This window comes from Neltuma alba, unplaced genomic scaffold (assembly GCF_004799145.2).
Source record: "Neltuma alba isolate B1F8T4 unplaced genomic scaffold, ASM479914v2 tig00012090_pilon, whole genome shotgun sequence".
NCBI lineage: Eukaryota > Viridiplantae > Streptophyta > Magnoliopsida > Fabales > Fabaceae > Neltuma > Neltuma alba.
The window spans coordinates 131339-154998 of NW_021636648.1; the positions used below are offsets into that span (position 1 = coordinate 131339).

Sequence of the window (23660 nt, forward strand, 5' to 3'; positions counted from 1 at the left end):
CCCCTTCCCGCACTCATCTGGATCATCAATGCTTTGATTTTGATTAGTGTAAACGTAGTTGACCAGGTATTTCAGGCGTTATGGAGGTGGCCCCAGGTTGATGCGTGTCCATAAGATTTGTGGTGCGCGGATGCATTTTTCGGGTGGCCAATCCAACTAAAAAGGTTAGATGAAGAAATCAACTTAGCTCCTGGATTGTCATGATAAATTCATCATTATGAGGATCGGCCTGCTTCCTGAAGAAGACCTTTACAGAGCATGATGTGAAGGGACGATTACCACCGACGACCTTAAAGCCACAGGGCAAGTCCTTCATTAATATTAGGAGACATCAATAATTGCCTGTTTGGATAATACATCTGCCATGACCGGCATAGCATGTCAACTACCACGTGGACGCATAACATACGAAAAACAGCAATTTGACAAGTTCTTGATGCCAAGATTCAACTCCTACTTCTATTTGTTTTGGGGAGGGGGGAGGGGGGAGGGGAGGGGGGGGGGGGAGGGGGGCGCTGCTTTCTGCTGCAATGTTAAGGAACGAATTGGTGAATTGCGAGAATACTTCATCTTAAACGAGCATTTTCATAATTAAGAATGTTTTATAACTTATACTATCTACGATCTTTGATACAAAAACTTGTTTGATTTGTATAAAACACCATGAGGCTTGTTCTTGTGGCAAACGAAACTTTCTCAAGTGGTTCCTTTGAAAATTCTGGAGTAGCCATGCAGGCTATTCTCGTGGGCAATAACGCTTAATGTAAATAAACTGCTAAAAGGCAAACATGCGAGAACGATTTGATTTCCACTTCCCAGGTGCAAACAATAGCTGTTAGATGCCAATCAACATGCAATTATCTAGTCTCCTCCGTGAAGCCGACACCGCCCACCATTGACAAGTGACAATATATCTTCAAGCTTCTCCATTCTGCCCCTCCTCCTGTTTATTATCACCTCTAGTCCTTAATATAAAAACTTATTTGATTTTTATTTTGGTCCTAAATATAATATCCCAATCCATTTTTTCTCTCATATTTATGTATTTTTTTTAAAGTAATCTTTCTAACAATGGTACTTCTAGCCAATACACTTGATTAGTAAGAATATTTTAGAAAAGACAACACTTGTTTATTACAAATAACTAACTTAACTTATTTTTTTAATCTTTTTAAATTAATCAACTAACTCTTATAATTGAGATCGGAGGTAGTATATCTGAACTTCTGAAGTACCATTCATATTACTTCTCCTACCTTATATTACCTACTTTTCTTGTACAGAAGAGGACCCTGTTTTGGTAATTTACCATATGATTTGTTTGTTCCCTTCGTTGCAAGAATGGGGAAACTGATTTGAGCTTCGGTCCGTGTCCTTGCTATTCTCGAATAATTTTGTTCCCTTCGGTGTTTTTCAGGTTTTAAGAGGAAAAAGTTTGTGAAGGAATATGAGGTACTAACTCTTTCCTCTCGCCTGGAGAAGCTATACAAGATGTCAAAAAAAAAAAATGTTGACCCTGGGGCTTGAACTTAACCGACTCAATCTATGTGTTATTTCTTTGCCTCATCTGCGACAGTACTAGAATAGAAACCTTACTACAGTGCGCAAGAAATCTGTCTCTGCCTTGGTGGATCGTGATCAGGAGAAAACTCCACCTGCTACTTGCGACATGTCTCCGAAGAAGAAGGAGAAGCTTATTTCAACTGCCATGAAGAGAACTAGTGAATGGTATGCTTCTGAATATTGATACTCAATTGACTATTCTTGGGTGTGTCTCCTGCCCATGCGTATAACTTGCTTCAGCAATGTGCATCTGCTGCTGTTTCGTAGATATAAGGAAATTTATCGAAACCCGCGTTTTTAAAACTTCTTGTAGGGTTTTCTCTCATGGGATTCCAAGTGATGTTACAGTTCAAGTTGCAGAGGCTTCCTTTTTCTTGCATAAGGTAGTAACTCTTCATCTGCATATACCGGACTCATTACTACGAGAGTCGTTAACATAGAGAAGGCAGAGTGTATCTTCCTTCTTCTCCACCATTTTTTCGATTACTTGCCTATAAATAGAACTTAAACTAAAAAGCAAGTATAATGATTATTGTTATTCTGTTCTTCAATTACGTTGAAATTTTTTCCTTATATTTCCTAATACGTACTTGCAGTTTCCATTAGCCTCTAAGTGTGGATACATAAGGAAACTGATCTCAGCATCTAATCATACTGATGCTTCCATCATTGAACTCCGTGATGTCCCTGGTGGGGCAGAAGCATTTGAACTGGCAGCGAAATTCTGTTACGGGATAAATTTTGAGATGAGCGTAGAAAACATTGCTATGCTTCGCTGTGTTGCAGAGTATCTTGAGATGACAGAGGATTACTCTGTTAGAAACCTGGTGGGAAGAACCGATGCTTACTTGAATGAAGTAGCACTTAAGACTCTTCCAGGGGCTGTGTCTGTATTACACAAATCAGAAAACCTTATTCCTATAGCAGAGAGAGCAAAACTGGTAAGCCGATGCATAGATGCCATTGCATATATGGCATGCGAGGAAAGCCAACTCTATACTTCTAGAGATGAGAGTGGCACAGAGGATATAATTTCTTCCATGGCATCTCATCAAAGGGACATAATCGATTGGTGGGCTGAGGATCTAACGGTTCTCAGAATAGACATTTTCCAGAGAGTACTCATTGCGATGATGGCCAGAGGGTTTGAACAGTTTGCTCTTGGTCCTATGCTGATGCTTTATGCGCAGAAATCTCTACGAGGTTCGGTGAGACCCCTCACTGAAAGGATCAGTATGTTTTGGATTATTTGGTTTAATGGATTGAGAACTTAACTCTTTTTCCCCCATCATCTCTCTCTTGCAGGAATTAATTGTGAAGGGAAGAAGATTGAGGCTGGAGAAGAGCACGAAAAGAGGGTTGTTTTAGAGACAATAGTGAGCCTTTTGCCAAGGGAAAAGAATGCAGTTTCGGTGAGCTTTATATCTACGCTGCTTCGGCAAGCTATATATCTGGAGACAACAGTTGCTTGCAGGCTTGATTTAGAGAAGAGGATGGCGATGCAGTTAGGACAGGCTGCTTTAGATGATCTTCTTATTCCTACTTATTCACTCACAGGAGACACATTGTTTGATGTGGATACAGTGCAGAGAATCTTGATGAAATACCATGAATCTGATGCAGGGAAAAACTTGGCCTCCAGTGCAGATAGCGAATACTTTTCTCCTCCACAAACTGACGTGGAGTGGGTGGGAAAGCTAATAGAGAACTATCTTGCTGAAATAGCCACTGACCGTAATTTACCAGTTACGAAATTCGTGAGCCTTGCTGAACTAATTCCCGAACAATCAAGGCCAGTAGAAGATGGGATCTATAGGGCCATAGACATCTATCTCAAGGTGCCGTCTTTATTAAACATCGATTTATTTTGTTAGTGTTCTACCTGGCTCAACATTAAATCTACTTTTTACGTAAAAAGGTAGATTCCTCTATGCCAAATTAATGTATTTACTATTTTATTCTCACAGTAGTGACTTGAATTGATGAGGAAAACTACTATTTATCAGTCAACCCCATTTGGGAAGTGACCATGCTGCTTATTTCTGAACTATCCGAATCAGAATTGGATATCAAGATTCCTGCCCATTATTTCAACTGTTTGGAATGCCTTTAAGAAGATTTTTTTCCTAGTTTATTTCTACATATTACAGTAGATCTGATAACAAACTCAAGGTTCTACTTGTTATGTGATTGTGGTAGATAAAATTCTAAACATGGTTGAATCAAATTACTGCTGATGAATTTGGAATTTGTTACAATTCTCAGGCTCATCCTGCTCTAAGTGACATGGAAAGGAAGAAAGTTTGCAGTGTCATGGACTGTCAGAAGCTATCTCGGGTGGCTTGCTCACATGCTGCTCAAAATGATCGTCTTCCTGTTCAAACTGTGGTTCAAGTTCTTTATTATGAACAGCAACGTCTTCGCGACGCCATGGAAGGCTCTCCTTCTGCACCTTCCAAGTTCAGTCTATACCCAGCTGATGCTGATCACTTTCCAAATGACGTCTCCAACTTAAAAAAGGAAAATAAGGAGCTAAAATCAGAACTTGTGAAATTGAGAATGAAACTAAGAGAGATTGACATGTCCACGCCAATGTCAGCAGTTAATAGTCCTGCTTCAAATGCTTCACCTTCTGCAGATAAGTTCCTTGTGCCTCGAAAATCTCTCATAAACTCTCTATCCAAAAAATTACTTACAAGGCTTTCTCCTTTTCTGCGAGCCAAAGATCAGACAAAATCCAGTAAAAATCGACGCCACTCTATATCTTAAAGACCATTGAAGAAATTAATGAGTGCCCGACAAGGAGCCAAATGCAGCTCATGAAAGTTGGCGTGTCAATGAATTTTGCCACTGCAACACCCATTTCATTGAGCTTTTATATTAGCTCTTTACCTTAAATGTATAGTAAGTGTGCTGAAGAATTTTATTCTGTGTGATGCTCCTGTAGATTATATCGCCACGGTTCTGTTCCTTTCATTCAGAACTGTATTGTAAAGGATTGTGTGAAATACGGTGGGATTTCTGGGTGATTACTTGAATTGCAGTTTCGCTGTTGAGAGACAATAATGGTCTAACGCCAGAATGATCCCGACAGTTGACATGGCAAGTGATATAGAGCGATCGTTATTACAGTTTTCCATGATGGTGGAAATATGATAGGAACACATTTGATTTCCTTATTAAGTCCACAAATATTTTAGCAGTTGATCGGTGACATGTGGGTCAAGATGTGCATTATAACAAGCCTAGATCTTCCAAAATATAAAAAGGACCACAAGTTCAATGAATACAAAATATGTGATTGATGACTAGTGGAACAGAAACTTAAATTATTGAGTCCTTCCGGATAAAAAGCTTTTCAGAAAGGTAAAAAAATAGTGGGAGTGACAGCCTAGCAGTACCCGTGAAGTGGTCAGAATTCAGAAAAGCAAAGAGATCAAGGTTTGGTTTCGATTCATGAATGTTCTAAAAGTATTGAAAATGTTGCAAGCAATGCACATTTTGGGACAGACCTTTGCTGAACTTGTTAAAAGCCTGTCGAGTATTTGCAAGGGAATCTACCGTACATCTGATGCAGACAGGAATTACGTCTTTAACTTCTTGTTGGCCAGTATGCTCATGAATCGTGGGAGGAAACTAAATTAGACTAGAGAAGAGAGCCAAAAATTAAATAAATATAAAATCCGATACCGACATAAAGTATTGATCTGGAAGTAAAAAGAATACTTTTATTAGATGTCCCCTATCTGAATGTTATCCCGTAGTGACAACTTCCGTCTGGATTCGTTGTTGATTTATTATCTAGAACTAAAACAGATTCCTTTGACTTTCACCTAGCGAAAGAAAAGCTTGCTCTGAAAGGCTGAACTGCAAGTATTGAAGGAATTTAAACGAGTTAAGAAATAGGATGTTGTCTTTGAAAGAGGGGGCTAAACTATTTCGAGGGATATAATAAACTCGTCGACAGGGCCGTCCGCCATAATCAATAAAAGGATCGTTTTCATAGCTTTAGTGGCAACAATTATGATCTAAAGTGGGACTAAAAGCTCTCGACAAAGGAAAAGTCAGTGGTATGTGAGTCAAAACCGTAATGGGTTGGAGCAAAAGCAAACCATTAATCATTATACAAGACTTCATCACACCCCCACCATACTAGATAACAAGGCAGAACATTCCACACAAACCATTCACAAAGTTGGCCTCAAACAGAAATTTAAATATATATATATATCATATCAATTGACCATAGATAAAAAATTTTAAACTCTCAAGTCATGTTCAAGCTCAAAACTTGAAAAAGCCACGGTGGCTGTTTTAATCTGTCTTGTCTTGATTGTTCTTCAAGATCAAAACTGTTTCTAATTCCTCTTTGACGGATTGAGTTTGAATCCGGCACCTGGACAAGGCCTAGTATGCCTCCGCTTAATTCTTCTCTTGTTGCATCACCGCAATGATGGGTCCTTGAACTTGTCTTGTTTATTTGACTGGATCCAGTAGAAGAAGAAGACAAGCTATGTCCAGAATCCGAAGTTCGCGGTGTCTCAAGTTTCTTCAAACGGTTGTAATTTGAAGGGCCTAGTGTCAGTTCAATCTCAGTCTCATCTACGATCTCTAGCACCCGATCATCATCTAATTCTTCAATGTGCTCTTCCGCAGGCCGTTCAAGATCAAATTTCAATTGAGGTTTGTTCCGTGTACCTTTTTTATGATCAGCATTTTGCGTTAAACCAATAGAAGTCTTGAAGCTCCATTGCCGTTGGCTTAGTTCATTGCCTCTGCTCTTCTCCAAATCTTTCATCAGCATCTTCTGGACCCGATACAACCGATGTAATTCATATAACTGAAAAAGATTGAGGATTCTCAGATTCTATTGATATTGCTTGTGAATAATAATCCAAACGAACAAAAAGAGAAGTACGTACCTGCTCTTTGAAAGTTTCTTCATGTTTTAGTATGGCAATCCTCATGTACTCTTTGTCGTATGGCAGAGCAAGCTTCTCCATCGGTGCTGTGCTTACCCTCTGCTTTTACGAGTGATAGTTTTACCCTCCTACCTCGGAAATTTGTGGTCAGACAAGAATCTTAACCGCATAGGGCTTCTAATAGTCCGCCTTTTTTATCACTATTACTCTGAAATGAGAAATAATTCAAGTTCGAATGTACTTGATGGATGAAAAGTTGTTTAAGGAGGAAAGAGGGTAGTGCGAGAAAAGCATTGCCATCATGGCCTTGAAAGACTAGCACAAAATGATGACATCAACTGCCTTTAAGTATAATTTGTCTGTTCCCTTGCTTGATCATCCCCTTCCCAAATTTTGGACCACAATTAAATGAATTACGAAAGAAAATATCTTCCGGCACTTCTCTCTGCTAAATTTTCCTACCATAACAATTCGACGTCATTATTCTTGCCATCCGTTTATCGTTTCATTTGTATACATCTCGATAGTCGATACAATTCTTACGTCGAAGGCAATACTTTCTCTTTCTACGTACCTACCAGTATAAAAAACTGCCTGAACAGTGCCATTTTGGCCGGCCATATATGGAAATTAAACCAATTGATATTTAGAATCCCTCACCCCATGAACCTTATTCACAGTGTCTGCATTCTAACGTTAATTCTTCTTTTTCTTCATACTCTGTCTAGCTATTTTTGGACAATTAGCTTAAATCACTGGCAATGCGACAACTAAAAGTTCTCAGAATAAAACAGGTTTCTCAGGATATACCTAGAATACTGCCCAGGTAAACCGTATTCTACGCACAAACTACCCTCACCCTATCAATTTCAAACGTCAATATATCGTCTTCAGTGATAACTGGGGAATCTAGGCAAGTTGCAATCTGGACTTTGGAGTCTCCTGCCCATACAAGTTATGCAAATTGCGAAAATCAACCATGTATTTTAGATGATTTGGCGATTTTGTGCGCAGGAGGGAAGAAGCAGGGGCCAGTCTGAAAAAATAACTTGTAAAACTCAAGAAAACAAAAATATTAAGAAGAGTAATATCGACATGAATGGGTATAAATTCACAAGAGCCTTTCCCGGACCAAACTTGAAACTCTAAATATGCAAGTCTACTGTATTTCAACACAAAACCAAGAAGTTTAATTGAGCCACTAACCTGTGCACCACAGGTTCAAGGAGTAGAGGATACCCCAATTTCGGTTCTCAACAAGAAGACAACGAATATTAAAAGGAGCTCTTCCAGGGAAAGACAACAAGTTCTTCCTCTCGCTTCAGCGTCACAGACAACTTTGTTTGAGACAGACTGCTGCTCTCACATTCCCCATCAGGGTCGTCAGGGTATGGTGTTGGAGAATTTATACACACACACACACAAGTGGAACTGCTGAAGAATTTAAAATGCTCTCCCAAAGACACTCACAGAAACCAAGCTACTGCATGAGGTCTGAGTTTGAGGCATGCCAAATAAATCCCAGTGCCTTGACCAATGCTAATCAAGTTTTGTGGACGGAATGCCACAGGTCCAGCAAAGCAGATGTATTAAATAAAACTATGAGAGGCGATAACAAGTACAGACATTATTCTATCTACTAGTAAACATTTATATTTTATATTAGCAATCCAGATATAATAAAGAGACCATGATAGCAAATACACCTATATCTGCTCAAGACAGAGAATCAAAGAAACAGCTTAGCCTGGTGAGGTGAATCACATGCACCTAGAAGTTCTGTCACAAGTTGTCTCAATTATTAATTGCACATCATATTATATTACAATATTATCAAAACATGCTTATTTGAAGGAGCTTAAGGTGTGATCTCCTTTGCTGTCGACAGACAGATCATGACCGTACGATAAGTGAGTTCCTTTGGTAACTGTCCAAACCGGCCACGAGGTCTCGAATCCAACTCTAAAGTTTTCAGTTTTCAACATAAACGGGACAAAACAAATGGGGTTATTTTATCATTTTGTATCACATTGATAAAGCAAGCGAAAAAATTAAGGATGTTTTGTGCCTATATAGAATAGGTGCAAATTGTTGTTTTATGGATTTTAGTATCACTCGCAAGAAGACCCAGAGCAATAATTTTAGCGCAGAACAGGCCATGTGTGATTAAATAATGTGAATATCAATTCAAAGGACAACGGGAAATATTGGACCACTGAAAACAAGAAAATGAGAGAGTGTCCTTTACACATAATTACAAACAGTTTGTGTGTAAAAGTATAATTCCCCCCGCTTTCACTTACATTGACCGTCAAAGAACCAGGGCCATCTGAAAGAACATGCATCTTGAAAACCTGAAATGAGATATTAGATTGAGACATTGACATTACTGGTTACACTAAAAACACTATTACATGGGTAATTAAGTAATTATTAGGCCAAAATACAGAATTACACATTAGATTACGCTCAACCTCGTCGTGATGACCGAAAGCTTTGCCAGGACGAATTTCTCTTTTTCCTCCCCCTCTCTCTAGCATCAGATTTTAAATTAGGATGCAAGAAAGTTAAAGAAACACAGAGAGAGAGAGAGAGAGAGAGAGAGAGAGAGAGAGAGAGGGACATGGAAGCACGCGTTGCCGGGGCTGGAAGGCGCATTCGCATGGGTCGGTGGGTCCTTTGAATTTACTGAAAAGGCTGATCTACGACTTGCGTTGTTACTGGCCCACTTGAATTGGATATTCCGATGAGTAATCTGGGCAAAATATATTAAATAATGGAGAATCGATGCGGGGAAAGTAATAGTGACGAAGCTTTCTTTAAATTTTCTAGTTTTCTTTTTGAATTTTCATCCAAATGCATGACATGTGAATTCTGTAATTCGCCATCATGTTTGTTGCCCGTCCCTAAAATCTTACTTTGCTCTCTCTTCTGGGTCTAATTCTTATGTTTAATGATATTGTCTTTTTTCCTTTTTGGGCCTGACAATGATAATGTCACTCCACGGTCAATCAGAGCAACATAAATGGTTTATATTATTTAGATGCACCCATGGAATATCAAATTACTGCGTTTAGATTCAAAAGAGACCTATGATGATCTGCAGTGTGTCAAACTCTCTCCGCGACTATGGACAATACCGCTCCCTATAGTTTAATTTTATATACAAGATAAGAACTGTTGGTAATTTTTATTTTTATTTTTTCAATGGAATGAAATTGAGGTGTTGTGTGATTCGCTTGTGACACTATAATAAGATACTAAAATAAAGAGAAATCAATATATAGTTAGTCACTGTCATAAGCCTTGATCCATAAAATATACAGAAAATGTGTCTAGTTAATTATAAGATGAAAAATTAACTTTGCTCTGTCAATTATTGTGACATGTGTGAGTTCTACAAGTTTAAGGGGCTAGTGGGAAAATAAATGGAGGAGCATCCAATTAATGCTGCAAAAAGTAGAAATTAAAACAAAATTTCTCCACCGTATTTGTCTGAGAACTATAAATTAATACAATATCGTAAAGCAAGCATGGTTTGATATTCTGACACTAAATTAATTCGTTATTGAATTATAGGGCACCAAATAAAAAATGATAAAATATTGTGGCATAGTAGTGTGTAATTTAGGCTGGATACATGCACCGGCACTGAGGTTCTTACATGATTATAATGAAATTGATTTTTAAAGCAATAACACATAGATCGCGTGGCAATAAATCTAAATCAATTCTACCAATGATATAGATATTAAGAACAATAATGATGATGACAAACACAAGAAACCTTTTAAAATTGTTTATCCTTTCGAGGAAAAAATCATAAAATTTTTAGTAGTTAGTGGGATCACTCGTGGTGCACAACACAGCTCTCTCTGGGTATCTTCTGCTTTTGAGATCGTGGATTATTATATATGCATTTTCCAGATTGCACTATCGGTGGTGGTTAGGACTTCCCTTTGACACACAAACAGGTCACACATAAAATAGATATGCTCCCCACATGCCTATATATATATATATATCGTATTTATAGATCCTATTAGGAGAAAAAAATTAGTGTTTGTAATTAAGGTGATCTGATAAAATAAATATTTCGTTTGAAATAGTTTATAAGCAACTCTTGATTTGTAAGATAGAAAGTAAATATGGATATATGTAAAACATGTTTATAAACATTTAAATAAGCGAACATAAATAAGCTGACATGTAACGGAACCCTGTGGTTGCTTCACCAAACCTGAAAACTTAACATCTCACGTTACCAGAACTGGTGATAACTTTGATCTTCATCTCTGCTTCTCCGACGAAACAAAAGAGAGAAACGCAGTAGTGAACGTGTAAGAAGTTATTGATGGCCTCTGAAGTTTCAAAGACCTAACAAACTGATCAAGCTCATTAAGTCATGGCAATGGGGTCCATAAACTCCAAGAGAATAAATATGATGTAAAAAGGATGGTCCCATATGATGTTTAGTGACCGCCCCACCAGAGTCGTTATCATTAGCAAGCAAACCCAAGAGAAGGAGGAGGGACATACAGTGAGGTAATAGCATCATCACCCATCAATCAGATGGGGTGAAAATGGTACACTTATTTGGACATATGCACTTTTAAGGGAGCTTGTACCTTACAGGTAAAACCTTTTTTTCTGAAGTTCCACATGCATATAGTTAATGTGGGTTCAATGCTATCATCCTTCACTGGTTGGATCGGTTCCCATGATCACTTCATATTCCTGTATGCGAGTTTATCTTTTTGCAGTATTCGACAGTGTTTTCGTACGAAGAGAGAGACAGAGAGTGGGGAGTTAACAGGATATGGTGCTCCCACCCCCTTAATCTAATCGTAAGGGACAAACACATTTGATTGACGTTAACGACACATGCCAGAGAGGGGGGGGGGGGAGCTCAAGTAGGGTCCCATATGGAACAAGGACACCTGTGTCCCTTCCCATTATTTGACTGCTCAACAGGATCCTGGGCCTCCACAGGCTCGTTCTCGAAATCAATGTCTTTGTTTTCTTCTCCATTTTTTGGTAACCGAATGGAATACGAAGTTAAATTATTTTATGCATTTATTTAATATTCAGTATTATAAATTAAATTTGAATGTTATTGAGCCCAACCAGAACTAGAACTTCCAGGATGATTCTTTTTAATCTATAAGTTTCGAGCTACCAGTCTTCTATTTAAAGAAACTGAAGCCCTTCAACTCTAACTACTTTTGCCCCCAGGAACCGTTGGTTTCAAGTCGAGTCTCAATGTCAAGGGGTGATTTTTGGCTTTTTTGAAGGAACACGCCGTTTTGTTTGTTTTTTTTTATTCGTCGGCGTCTATGAAACGCTAACGTATTTTGTTTTTCGGGCCCAACGAGAATCTCTTGTGTAGGTTGTAGGCTGTACCTGAGTAGCTGACAAGCTGGTTTTCTTTTTTTTTCAAAGCTGGGGTATTGTTTATGGGGGGAAATGGGGTATGTTGTTTGGAGCCCACAGCGTTATTGCAGGCTTCACCGGCAATGTAGGCTTTGGGTTTTTAGACCTCGAAATGGATTCAATGGGCCTAATAGTTAGAGCCCATATAATGTATAGCTGGTGGCTCCTGAAACAGTCCCTGTCCTTCCTTCCCCGTCCAGTCTCCGGCTATGAATTAAATTAGATTTAATTTAATATATTTTATATCTATATTTCATAAGGTTAAAACACTATCGGATACTAAATATGTACATTATATTAATAGAGATTTAAACTTAGTTTGCCATATTTTGAATGACTAATTCTTTTTTAGACTCATCGCACTTATTGTTGAGTTTTTCTTTTTATTGGCCTATCAAGCGTGGATGTAGAAGTACACATGTTGAGGTTTGCCTAATGAAGAAAGTTAAAATTTAAAAAACAACGCAAAACATTTGGTAAAACGCTCAAGTTTAAAATGCGTTGAATTACGCAAAAAAAAAAAAGGACACGATCAGTTGTAACTGGGAACTCAGCCGAACTTACAAGATTCATTGTATCAAAACATCTAACCAATAGGGGATGAATTAAAGAGCTAGTCTTCCATGGTACAATAAAATCAGAGTTCGAATTTTTGCTAAAACATATATCCACATTTAGTACATTGTTTTGAGTAAGATTGTCACTAATAAAAAGATATATGTGCCAAACAAAAAAAAAATGTCGTCAGGCTTCAAAACTTGCAAGAAAGGGTGGGAGGCAAAGAACTTAAAGTGAGGTGTGCTGGACACTGCTTCGGTGTTCACGTGCTATTATGCTGGCTTTGCACCTGCAGCATCCGGCATTTTCTACAGCTATATGGTGAACCAGATCGAACAGACACTTTCATATTATCATACATTCAATCAAATAACATGTTTATGTTCTTTTTTTACATTGAATGAAAAAAAAAAGGTACAATTATTGTGAAGACTTTAATACTACCTTCAGTCCTAATTATAAGACCCAGTTGACTAATTTAGGGAGATTAAAAAATTTAGTTAAGTTAATTATTTGTAATGAATAGATGTTGTTTTCCTAAAATATCTTTACTAATCAAGTTTATTATTTATAACTATTATTATTATAAGGACTGTCTTGAAAAAAATAAGTAAATATGAGAGACAAAATAGATTAGAGTCTTATATTTAGAATCGAAATAAAAATCAAACAATATCTTATATTAAAAAAACAGAAGTAATATAATGGTTTTCGTCAACCTATTCGACGACAATATCAGATGCCCAATACTATAGCTGGCAATAACGGTTAATTATGGATATCTCGTTATCAAATAATAGTAAATGTTCAGAACCACTAAAATGATAAGACTACGAATATTGTCTTCTTTCACAAGTCATTGAACTTAATTAAATGATCCTCATCCGGTTCCTTTTCCCTCTTATTTAATGAGCAACTTCAAAAGTCCAAAAGCCCTTTTCAATCATTGTTTCTATGCAAGGTACATCCTATCTAGTTTCCCCTCTCTCCCTTCTGGACAAGTTTCTGTCTAATCCAATTATTTGTTAAATCAATAAATTCAATAATGCTATAGTTGTAACTTGCAAGCAATTAGATGTAATTCATAGGAAAAACTAAAATTAGAATAAGATGAGTTGATATTTCTGATTAAGAACCACTACTATTTTGTCTGTATTTTATTTTCTTCCCCGTCATCTCTACAGCTCCTTCCATCAGCAAGTCAATCGTTCGCCATAACGGGCCATCTCTTTATGGTACAAAGGTACCGAAGAAAGAGAGATAATTATTACATCGGGCAATTATTTGTCTTTGGAAATGAAGGAAACATTAGCACTTCGACTGGCAGTTCGCATTTTACTTACACGGGGCAATACTTAAATATAAGGCAAAGCATTTTGTTCTAACGGTGCAATTAACTAAGTTTTTATAAAATATTTTTAGCTGGGAGTGTAATTAATAGATTTTTCTAATTGAGATAATCCCTCAATTAAGGTAAATAGGAAAAAAATGCATAATTTTAGAGAATTAGTTTCGGTAGACAATGGTAAGTATTTTTGTGCTCATCATTATGATGAGATGACACCATTCAAATGTAATTTTGATGGTTTAAATTTAAAATTTTTAACTGATAATCTTCAAATTCAAAAATATTTTTGAAAAAAATTAGAATCCCATCACAATAAAAGAAATTAAAAATAAAATTATAAAAAGATAAATCTGAATTGTCTAAATTTGATAAGCACCATGATATTCATGACTCTGATAAACACTAAAATTGGTTTCATAATTTTAAAGGCTATTAACTCACTTATTAGGGTTTAAATTAGCTTCCTCTCATCCACTATGTAAGCCTGGCTTACGTAGAAATATTAGTTAAAAGGTAGTTATGACATTAAATAGGTAAAAGATTTGTAAAGCTTTTTAAACATGACTTGACAAAAGTCAGTAGTATATTAATTATAATGAATTAATTACTTATAAAGTTTAATTATATAGAGAGAAGCGAAATAAAAAAAAAGTAATTAAACTTTATATCGTGAACTGGCCACCGTAAGAGACTGTTGAAAAATGAAACAAGAACACTGTAACGGCCATATAATCGCAAGTTTAAGGTTAATTCTGCTTGCATACGGATAGAGACTACGTGAGTGTGTCATTTTTGTTTGCATATTAATTAGTTACATATATTCAATAATCAGAATATGCCACGCGACCTCATGATGAAGACCTGGATGCAGGAATCCAAATCACGTTCGAAACTGAGCCGATTGGGAGTTTATGCAAATTGCAAATAAATAAATGAATGCTAATTACTTTCTTTGTTGCGACATTATTATCGATATAATCGAAGCTTTCCAGACACTAGACGTTGCTAGATTCGATAATTTACTCCGTTCACGAGGTTATTGTGAGAATTTCTTACGACTTGATTTGAGTAAAAGCAAAATAGACAGAGAGAATATTAGAAAATTTTCTTAAAATAGTAAAAGATTTTACTCCTCCGGTCCTAATTATAAGACCCAATTAACTTATTTGAGGAGATAAAGAAGTAAGTTAAGTTGGTTATTTATAATAAATAGTGTGTCATTCCTAAAATATCCTTGCTAATTAAGTATATTGGCTAAAACTATCATTATTAGAAGGATTATCTTGGAAAAAAATGTATAAAATAAGTAACAAAATGGATTGGGGTCTTATATTAGGACCAAATAAAAAGTCAAATGGGGTCTTATAATAAGGACCGGAGGAGTACCATTTTTCCTTATTTTTTTCCGTCCTGTTCAAACTAATTAAGAATACGTGTTTCCTATTAATGCTACATGCCTTCATCTAAAACATTAATTTTTTTTTTACCTAATATTCTTAACTAATCAAGTTAGTATAAAATTTTCTAACTAATCAATCAAACTCATCTAATTTATAAGTTCTCACAGAAGATAATTTTGAAATTTTCTAAGAAATAACTAATTTTAAACAACACTGTTAACTTAATGTAAAGCAGTTAATTATAATCATAGCTTATAAAAGGGTTTAGAGAAAGTAATACATTAAAACTGTTTTTTCTTCCCCTTAGTTTACGTCAACAAATAAACTTCCATGTATTTATAATATGCAAGGGCAAGTAAGCTAGCGACATCTTCCCTTCATGCCCCACATCAGATAAGAACTGGGCACCTAACGGTGTGCTCTCAAGCTGTCATGTTTGAGCGTAGAAAATTCTCCGAGAAAATTAAAGGAAGAAAGGAAAGGCAACCTCAGAGTGGAATTATAGTATTATATTAAGATGACGTGCATGAACATGCTTTTGTTTTCGCAGCAATCACTCGTGTCATGGCCCATACGGAGGCTGTCATTTTTGAATCACTGTTCTGCTCTTAAAGATCGAGTGATCGGCCATAGGCCAGCTTTTAATTTGTGTTAACTAGGAAGTAGAATCTTCTTCTGCCTAATCCTAATTCATTCCTTTCACTCTTTGAATCGCTACAGCTAGCTCGCACACTTGACTTGACTTGTCCAGTGTCCTTGTCTTTTTCACCAGTCACGTTCGGTTTCTTACTATGTGCTTTTTGAGTTTTGAAAGCCAATATTAATTCTTCTTGCAAGCAAGAGCTCCACGTGCCGTGCTCAATTATTTTTGAGTCATCCCTCATGACCCTAATAATTATAAAAAAAAAAAAACTTGAATAGTTTACAATGTGGATTTGAAGTAAACAATCACCGACACTGGTTACCCACATCATGCATCTCTATTATTCAGACACCATGCTTATCTGATTAACCAATTAATTATTTATTATTTATGAGTATTATATAAATTATTCTCCTGGACAAAATATTATTCTTAATTACTTACGGGTACGTGCTTACATTAACAAATTGTATTAGGAAACGCGCTCAACGGTAACAATTACCAGATAAAAATGACGAGGTGAATTTTAATATCAGAATTTTAGTCCCCACTGTTTTGTCCTTAGGCGGCAAAAAGCAATAGGAATTTTAACTTATCTTCTGTCTCGGTTCGTAAATTAAAATTCCACGAATTATAAATTTTTAGCTGACCAAAATACAAGAGGAGAAGTGCAATAATTAAAAGTGGAGTCCCGAGGCCAAAAGCATGAGTGTCGTGAAATATATGGCATGGACCAGTGCCTCAAACAGTCAAACTAACTTGTCTCCTGTGACTTAAACGTGAAGAGATGATTTCTCCATACAAAATTTAGGTAGCCTAGTTGTGCCATGTTTTCCCAGAAATTAACAGAAAAAATCATTGCGACGGGGAATCTTTCACAGAAACTAGACAGTCAATTGTTTGGGACAGAAATTACTTATTTCTGAACTAAGAATTGTCATCATCTCCATTTATAAAATGTGTTTAAGCCCAGCGTGTATATTTGGGGGCCAATTTAATAGAAAACACCATTTTCACGAGGAGGGCTCGAACAACCAAACTGGAAAGTACTGACCTTTTCTTGAGCTAGTGCTGGCAAAGGCCAAAGGAAGTAACCTTAACGTGCGTGGCACTCTAAATTCTTGTTGTGCTCAGTTTTAGCAGCCTCTTTCTTTTTCTCGCTCTGGATGTTTAGAACTTTTTTTCCAACCCTTTGGTCCGCCATTTTTGGTGTTTTGGATTTTAAGCTCTAAGCAGGCCCCTCCCTGATCGTAAAAACCGCACAGCATATGGAGGTTTTATCAGATGACCGTATATAAATAAATAATTGTGAGTTTGGGACCGAGTCTGCCATTGAAAGAGCCAGCCTAAGCAGTGTCACTTTCTATGCCCACCATTCTCCTATCATTATTTTCATTATTCAGAGAATTAAAGCTCACTTTCTTGCTGTTAAAAAACTAAAAAGTTTAAAAGATTCTGATACAAGTGGCTCGTGATCACGACAACTTGATTGCCTCGTACCTCAATATATACCCCTCGTGCTTTTCCCCTTAAGCATATCATTCACTCCTAACTTTGCAACCAAAGCCCTCTTCTTCCTCCTCCTCCCACTCCATAAACTGCAAATGGGTCGTCTCATACTCTTGTTGTCACTCTCATTGAGTCTCTGTCTGTTCCCATATTCCACTTCTGCTCAACTGAGCAAAAACCATTATGCCAAGACCTGTCCCAATCTCGAGAGCATCGTGAGAACAGTTGTACGAAACAAGTTTCAGCAGACATTTGTTACAGTCCCCGCCACCCTTCGTCTCTTCTTCCACGATTGCTTTGTCCAGGTAAACCAGCATCAGCGAATTTCCTACCTTGGATTTGCTATAATATAATGATGCTAGCTAGCTAGAAATACTTAATACAAGTAACAGGATCCCTTTGATTTATACATAATGCTTAAATTGGAATTCGAATTCCATGCATTACAGGGTTGTGATGCCTCGGTATTGGTAGCATCGACAGGGAACAACAAAGCAGAGAAGGATCATCCTGACAATCTGTCACTGGCGGGTGATGGGTTTGACACAGTGATCAAGGCAAAAGCGGCAGTGGATGCTGTTCCTCAGTGCAGAAACAAAGTCTCTTGTGCTGATATTTTGGCTCTGGCTACACGTGAAGTGGTCTCACTGGTTGGTATCAGTTCAGCTGGGTCGGATTATATTTGTGTGGTTACGGAGTATAGATAAAGGGATTAATTGATGAATTTGAATTATTGTGCAGGCTGGAGGACCATTCTATGAAGTTGAATTGGGAAGATTTGATGGGCTTGTCTCCAGGGCTTCCGATGTGAACGGCAGGCTGCCTCAGCCTAACTTCAATCTGAACCAGCTCAATTCACTCTTTGCCTCTCACGGCCTCACCCAAACCGACATGATTGCCCTGTCAGGTAATTAAATTATAGTCTTTTCCTGTTTCTTCAATTTCAAAACATACGGGATATAAATTCTTCTCCCGAAAAAAAAAATTGAAGTTTGAAATTTGGAATGCAATTCCATTGGACGGATGAAGGTAGTATTCCCAAAATAACAGAGCAAGATGAGATTCGAAGTTTTTGAGGTGCATGCACGTGCAAAGCAGCGTTAATTTTGTTGGGTTTTAATTTGGCTAGTACTGTAATTGGCAATAATCTAAGAACAAAGGTGGTAATTAACTTGCAGGAGCACACACCCTTGGATTCTCGCATTGCAACAGGTTCTCCAACAGAATCTACAGCTTCAGCCCAAAGAGCCTAGTGGATCCTACGTTGAACAGACAGTACGCGAGCCAGCTCCAAGGGATGTGTCCGAGGAACGTGGATCCAAGGATAGCCATCAACATGGACCCCACCACCCCGCGAACATTTGACAATGTCTATTACAAGAATCTGCAGCAAGGGAAAGGCCTCTTCACCTCCGACCAAATCCTCTTCTCCGACCCAAGGTCCAGGTCTACCGTCAATTCTTTTGCCTCCAATAAGAATGTCTTCAACGCCAATTTCGCCGCTGCCATGACCAAGCTGGGTCGCGTCGGAGTCAAGACAGCAAGGAACGGCAAAATTCGTGCCGATTGCTCTGTGCTCTGATTCTCCAGAAACAAACTGGACAGGATTTCACGTGGGAGCGTCACTTGAGAACGACGATGCAACGGCAAACACATTTGTTTTTTAATAAAACTTGCTCAAGAATAATAAATAAAGAAAATGGACGAATCTTTCGTTGTACATGTGGAGTTCTGATGTTTAATTTAGATTTTATTTGTATATTTTAAGACGTTTCCTTCAGTCATTGCCTTGAGATCAATCAGTGAAGCGGCACATTTCTTTAGCTCGTAGTCCCCCTTCCGTCTTTATCTGGTAGAATTATTCAGATATTATAGAAGACAACTTGAACTGCAAGTTACCATAATGAAGTAATTATTTAGGCAATCAAGCAGATATAGTATGTCGGATCACAAGATAAAACTGATAACCAGGTTGGCAAGTTTTCCTTTACAGTGAAGCCGCCCCCTTTTGCATTGTATGACACTAAAGCGGTGCAAATTATGCAAATTCATCGGGCAAGTCAATAAAGTAAGCTTTATTTAACTTTGATCAAAGCGAGTAGTTAGCTGGGAAATTTATTCTTCCACATATTCTAAAGTCACATTCTACTTTTTGCCTGAGAGTATAAAGGGGACTAGAGCGGAAGTTCAAATACAAAAGTAAGATGATAGCACCTAAGTGTGGATACATCATCTACCGATTCTTCGCACCCTTTTGCAGCTTAGAAGGAGATGTTATCTAATCAGTACAAGGCCCTTAGAAATGCCAATCAGAGGCAATCTAACGAGAAAGAAGTATTAAAACACGGTAACAAACTTCAAACCCAGGCTCTCCTCAGTTCAAACAAAACCCCATTACCTAGATTGATGCATGATTCTTGTCGCTCATCATTTTTTACTAAAATTCCTGTCACTCATCTCACACCTCTAACAATGTTAAATTTAAATTAACCTTCAACATTCTCAGTTGAAAAGAAAAAAAAGAACGAAAGTTAAACGAGTGTCTGGATGTCAGCATGGCCATACCTTTTTTGTTTGTCACTTGGTGCTTGCTATAAATACTGTCTCATTATATGAAATTTAATGATCGTGCATAACTGTTTACATCATCCCCCCCCCCCAAAAAAAAACCACAATAAACAATAAAATGCGCTGAATGAGGCTTCATATCAGAATACGCAATCTTATTCTTAATTTTCTTTTCAACTGGGGCAAACTATAAACGCTTGAAGATCATATTTTTTTTAGTAGGTTTCAAGTTTGATAGGGCACCGCTTAGCAGTACTTTCCACGTCATCTATCCCGCAATGTGCGCTGCTTTCTAGCTACGACATAGTTTATTCTGGTACCGTAATTTGTTACAACAATTTCTACTGTATTTACAATACACGCGTCCCCATGACCGTTTTCTTCTCCATAAAACAGAGCTTGTAATCTGTAATATTTTTTTTGGGAGTACATTGTAATCTGTAATAATTGAATGAATGAAATATTCTGTTGCTCTTGCTCCCCTCTACTCTGCTAATGTTTTGAAACTTTCTGAACCATATGATAAAGTGAGATTTAGACCCTACAGAAAGACTCATTTTTATAACCAACTGGCATTCCATCACGATCAAATTGAAGGAGACAGCTGTTCCATAGGCTCAACCATCATCACTATGTCAAATTGCAGCAGCGAGTAAACTCCATACCTAAACGTCTATTTATATTACCATTCGAGAAGAATTTGCTGATATGAATATTTTCGTCCTCCCCCCTCCCCCCTTTTTCTCTTCCAGTTGAGTATCAAGAGATTGAACAGTCTAAAACTGAGACAAAGACCAGGAGTTTAATGGTCGAACATGATCCCATTGCATGAACTGAAAATGTGCTAACAGGATGACAGCTCCATGCTGGACTCTGATTCCGGAGAGAACTTCACATAAGCAGGCGGATAGAATCCAACACAAACACATCCCTTGCCATGGGAAATGACGCTATAAAACGAAACAATGATCCCATAACACTCGGGGCTGATAAACACAAGTACAGAACTTTGGCTCTGAATTCTGAAATAAGCTTTGTTATTAATGAAAAGATGAACAAATCATGAAAGATATTAATAAAAGAGAATCTATCTGTTAAGTAAAGTGGATTCTTACACGTGTTAAACTAAAATAGTCAGCAGTGGAATGCTATCAGAAGCAAAAAAAAAAATATATCAGCAGTGAAATCTGTACAGAATATATTTCCGCCCGCCAGGCAATCTGTTTTCTGCTCACTCTTCTGATTCTCGCAAGCAAACCTTCTCAAAATGTAGCGGCCAATCTTCTCCAAGTATAACAGGATTCAACTCTAATGCCGTCCGAAAATCAGAAATAGATGCAGAAACAGTCTCACTTGGCTTTTGCACATATCTACTATTTGACCACCCATTCAAACCAGGTTGGATTTGAGCGCTAATTTCATCAACTGATTTTGAAACGACTGAGTCCAAACAGGGTTTTATCAACCTTTTGAGGTAAACATCAATAGCATTATTCAATAAGTTGGCAGAATCCTCCGAGATTTTAACTCCCTCCATTTCCAACTTATGCTCCAACCTTTTCATCAGGGAACTGGTATCAGGAAGCTGACCGCTGTTTTGACAGGTGCTCGAGACAGAAGAACATGCTGATACATTAAAGAAAGCTTTTCGCGCCCTTCTTTCGTTTGTGGGAATTCCAAGAGGAGCTGTAATAGGAATCCTACTATAATTGCTTGGGCTTCCAGAATATTGATTAACCTCCTCCTCATCATCTGCAGAGAGAGGAGGCAAGCTACCTAAAGAATATAGATCGGAAGTACTTTGCTGCTCATGAATTTTAAGGGCAAAATCTTCACACACAATACTATGGTTCTTCTCCAGAGGACCATGAGGGCTTGAATGATCCTTGAATCTGCAGTCACGAGAAATTGGTGCCCTCTTTTTTCGAGGAGATTGTAGCAACTCCCTGCATAGTGACTGAAGATCGCTCTTTTGATTCCCATTTGGAATTTTAACACTCAGTGAGCCTTCTACTTTGCCATTTCTTGTTGGGGGTAACTGGGAAAGGCATGCGTTTTTAATGATTGACCTGATCAGTTGATTATGGAGACGGATATTTTCTCTCCCAATAATTGCTACGCAGAGCTTATTAAATTTATACTTACTAATCTTGGATGAAAGGAATCTTGTGAGAAGATTAAAATACTCGCATGCTTTCACACTTCCAAGCCTTCTTTCAAACTGCAATTTCTGTTCTAACGTATCCACGGGAGTAAAACACTTCACTGCTGTCATCCTGAGGCCAGAAATTGTCCTACGATCAGAATTAAAACATCATCAGATAAGAGGGAAATCATTGACCCCCATATAGCTTCTAGTTAACTGCTCATTAACTCATTCCCAAACTCAAAGCCCTAATGTATGTTTTTAGCAAATTAATTCCAGCGACAGCACTCAGCCATGACAACTGATATTCACCCAAACACTAAATTCTGACGAGGGGGCAGAGCAAAAACACATACCGATAAGCTAAAGGAAAAGGATTGTCGTAACATATTTCCAGTGCCCATCATCAAACCACATAACTAAGGTGATCAAAGATCAAAACGGACGAAGATCTATCTCGAAGAAGTGCACTACTGGAACAGTAGACTAGTTAAACAGAATAAATGAAACTGAGCAGAATTTCACACCAAAATAGGGGTTCAATACTTCAAATCGATAGTTGGAGAAGTAGAATTAACTCCGGTGGTAGGACTGGTCAAGAAAAGGAAACCACAAAACGGAATTCAGACATTGAGATAAAAATAGAAAGCGAGGCGAAGAACTGAGCGACAAACCTGAATAAGTGGATTGGGTAAGAAACTTCCAAATTACAATCGTCGCTGCAATTCTTCGATCACTGCACTACTTGCCCGGTTGAAAAGCGCGAGACAGGAAGAAAGATTAGGGCTTGTAGGCAGAGGGCCACCTTTTCGATTCGAAGCTTCTTCGGTCGGAAGGGTCAAAGCCACGTGCGTTTTCAAAGGAGTAATGTAAGATGGTGCCAAGAAGGATTGGTGTGCTAATCATAGCAGAGAGCTTCAAATTACGACCAACTGAATTCACACGTACTCAAGCCACCACTTCGGAATTGGGCCGGCAAGCCGTCATATTTTAACTCAAAGTCAAACTAAAGTCAAAGTGTCAGCTTATGAACAGGTATGGCTGTGGGGGGCGTTCGCCCGCTGCTTCGGGTTTTCAGTGCCGTACGAATCGGAAGTCCGACCCGGAGAGCACGATTACTCGAACCTGGTGTTTTCTTGGGCCAATTCTCGAGCCTGTTTAGCATTATCAATGGTTATGACAAGCCCGTTTGCAAAATAGTTCCCTGCCCAGGATAACGGCTCAACCAGTCATTAAATTAGTCTCCGGTAATATTTTAAACAGAATGGTCTTTAACCAAAAAATAAATACATAAATAAATGACATCAACAACATATGACGAAAATATGTTTAAACTCATATTTCCTGAAGAAAAAATAATACAATTCACGGAAGAAACAAAATATAGGCATGACATGTAATCATCGTAATAAAAACTTGTAAACATAATGTCAAAAACTTATGCACATTGACGTCAAGATTCTAATCCACATAAAAATACTATTACAAAGAACAATCTATAGCAAGTAAAATTCTTTTCCAACCGTTGGCCATGCTAGCACTTGAAATTGAAAAATTAGGACAGAAATTG

At 37.7% G+C, this 23660-nt stretch overlaps 4 protein-coding genes across 9 annotated transcripts; 2 read left to right on the forward strand and 2 right to left on the reverse strand.

The window, feature by feature from the left end:
• The first annotated feature begins 1317 nt into the window (after positions 1-1317).
• On the forward strand, positions 1318-4663 carry LOC114722337 (BTB/POZ domain-containing protein SR1IP1). 2 transcript variants are annotated; one of them, XM_028908345.1, is made up of 5 exons: positions 1318-1728; positions 1877-1946; positions 2160-2766; positions 2869-3401; positions 3829-4663. In XM_028908345.1, the coding sequence occupies exons 1-5, from the start codon at positions 1670-1672 to the stop codon at positions 4330-4332; spliced, it is 1773 nt and encodes a 590-aa protein (XP_028764178.1). In that variant the 5' UTR covers positions 1318-1669; the 3' UTR covers positions 4333-4663. The 2 variants fall into 2 exon arrangements, with proteins under 2 accessions (XP_028764178.1, XP_028764179.1); XM_028908346.1 differs by lacking the exon at positions 1877-1946.
• Positions 4664-5656: 993 nt separating this feature from the next.
• LOC114722338 (uncharacterized) lies at positions 5657-8283 on the reverse strand. 2 transcript variants are annotated; one of them, XM_028908347.1, is made up of 4 exons: positions 7692-8283; positions 7296-7521; positions 6486-6693; positions 5657-6403 (listed from the first exon to the last, which is right to left on the reverse strand). In XM_028908347.1, exons 3-4 carry the CDS (start codon positions 6564-6566, stop codon positions 5831-5833), a joined length of 654 nt encoding a protein of 217 aa, XP_028764180.1. In that variant the 5' UTR covers positions 6567-6693; positions 7296-7521; positions 7692-8283; the 3' UTR covers positions 5657-5830. The 2 variants fall into 2 exon arrangements, with proteins under 2 accessions (XP_028764180.1, XP_028764181.1); XM_028908348.1 differs by lacking the exon at positions 7296-7521.
• A 9129-nt stretch (positions 8284-17412) lies between these two features.
• LOC114722374 (peroxidase 73) lies at positions 17413-19199 on the forward strand. The gene is made up of 4 exons (XM_028908388.1): positions 17413-17681; positions 17826-18026; positions 18118-18283; positions 18555-19199. Exons 1-4 carry the CDS (start codon positions 17472-17474, stop codon positions 18956-18958), a joined length of 981 nt encoding a protein of 326 aa, XP_028764221.1. The 5' UTR covers positions 17413-17471; the 3' UTR covers positions 18959-19199.
• Positions 19200-20996: 1797 nt separating this feature from the next.
• Positions 20997-22983, reverse strand: LOC114722335 (uncharacterized). 4 transcript variants are annotated; one of them, XM_028908342.1, is made up of 2 exons: positions 22765-22983; positions 20997-22220 (listed from the first exon to the last, which is right to left on the reverse strand). In XM_028908342.1, the coding sequence occupies exon 2, from the start codon at positions 22217-22219 to the stop codon at positions 21176-21178; it is 1044 nt and encodes a 347-aa protein (XP_028764175.1). In that variant the 5' UTR covers position 22220; positions 22765-22983; the 3' UTR covers positions 20997-21175. The 4 variants fall into 4 exon arrangements, with proteins under 4 accessions (XP_028764175.1, XP_028764176.1, XP_028764174.1 ...); XM_028908343.1 differs by having other exon boundaries at positions 20997-22238; XM_028908341.1 differs by having other exon boundaries at positions 20997-22681.
• Positions 22984-23660: the final 677 nt, after the last annotated feature.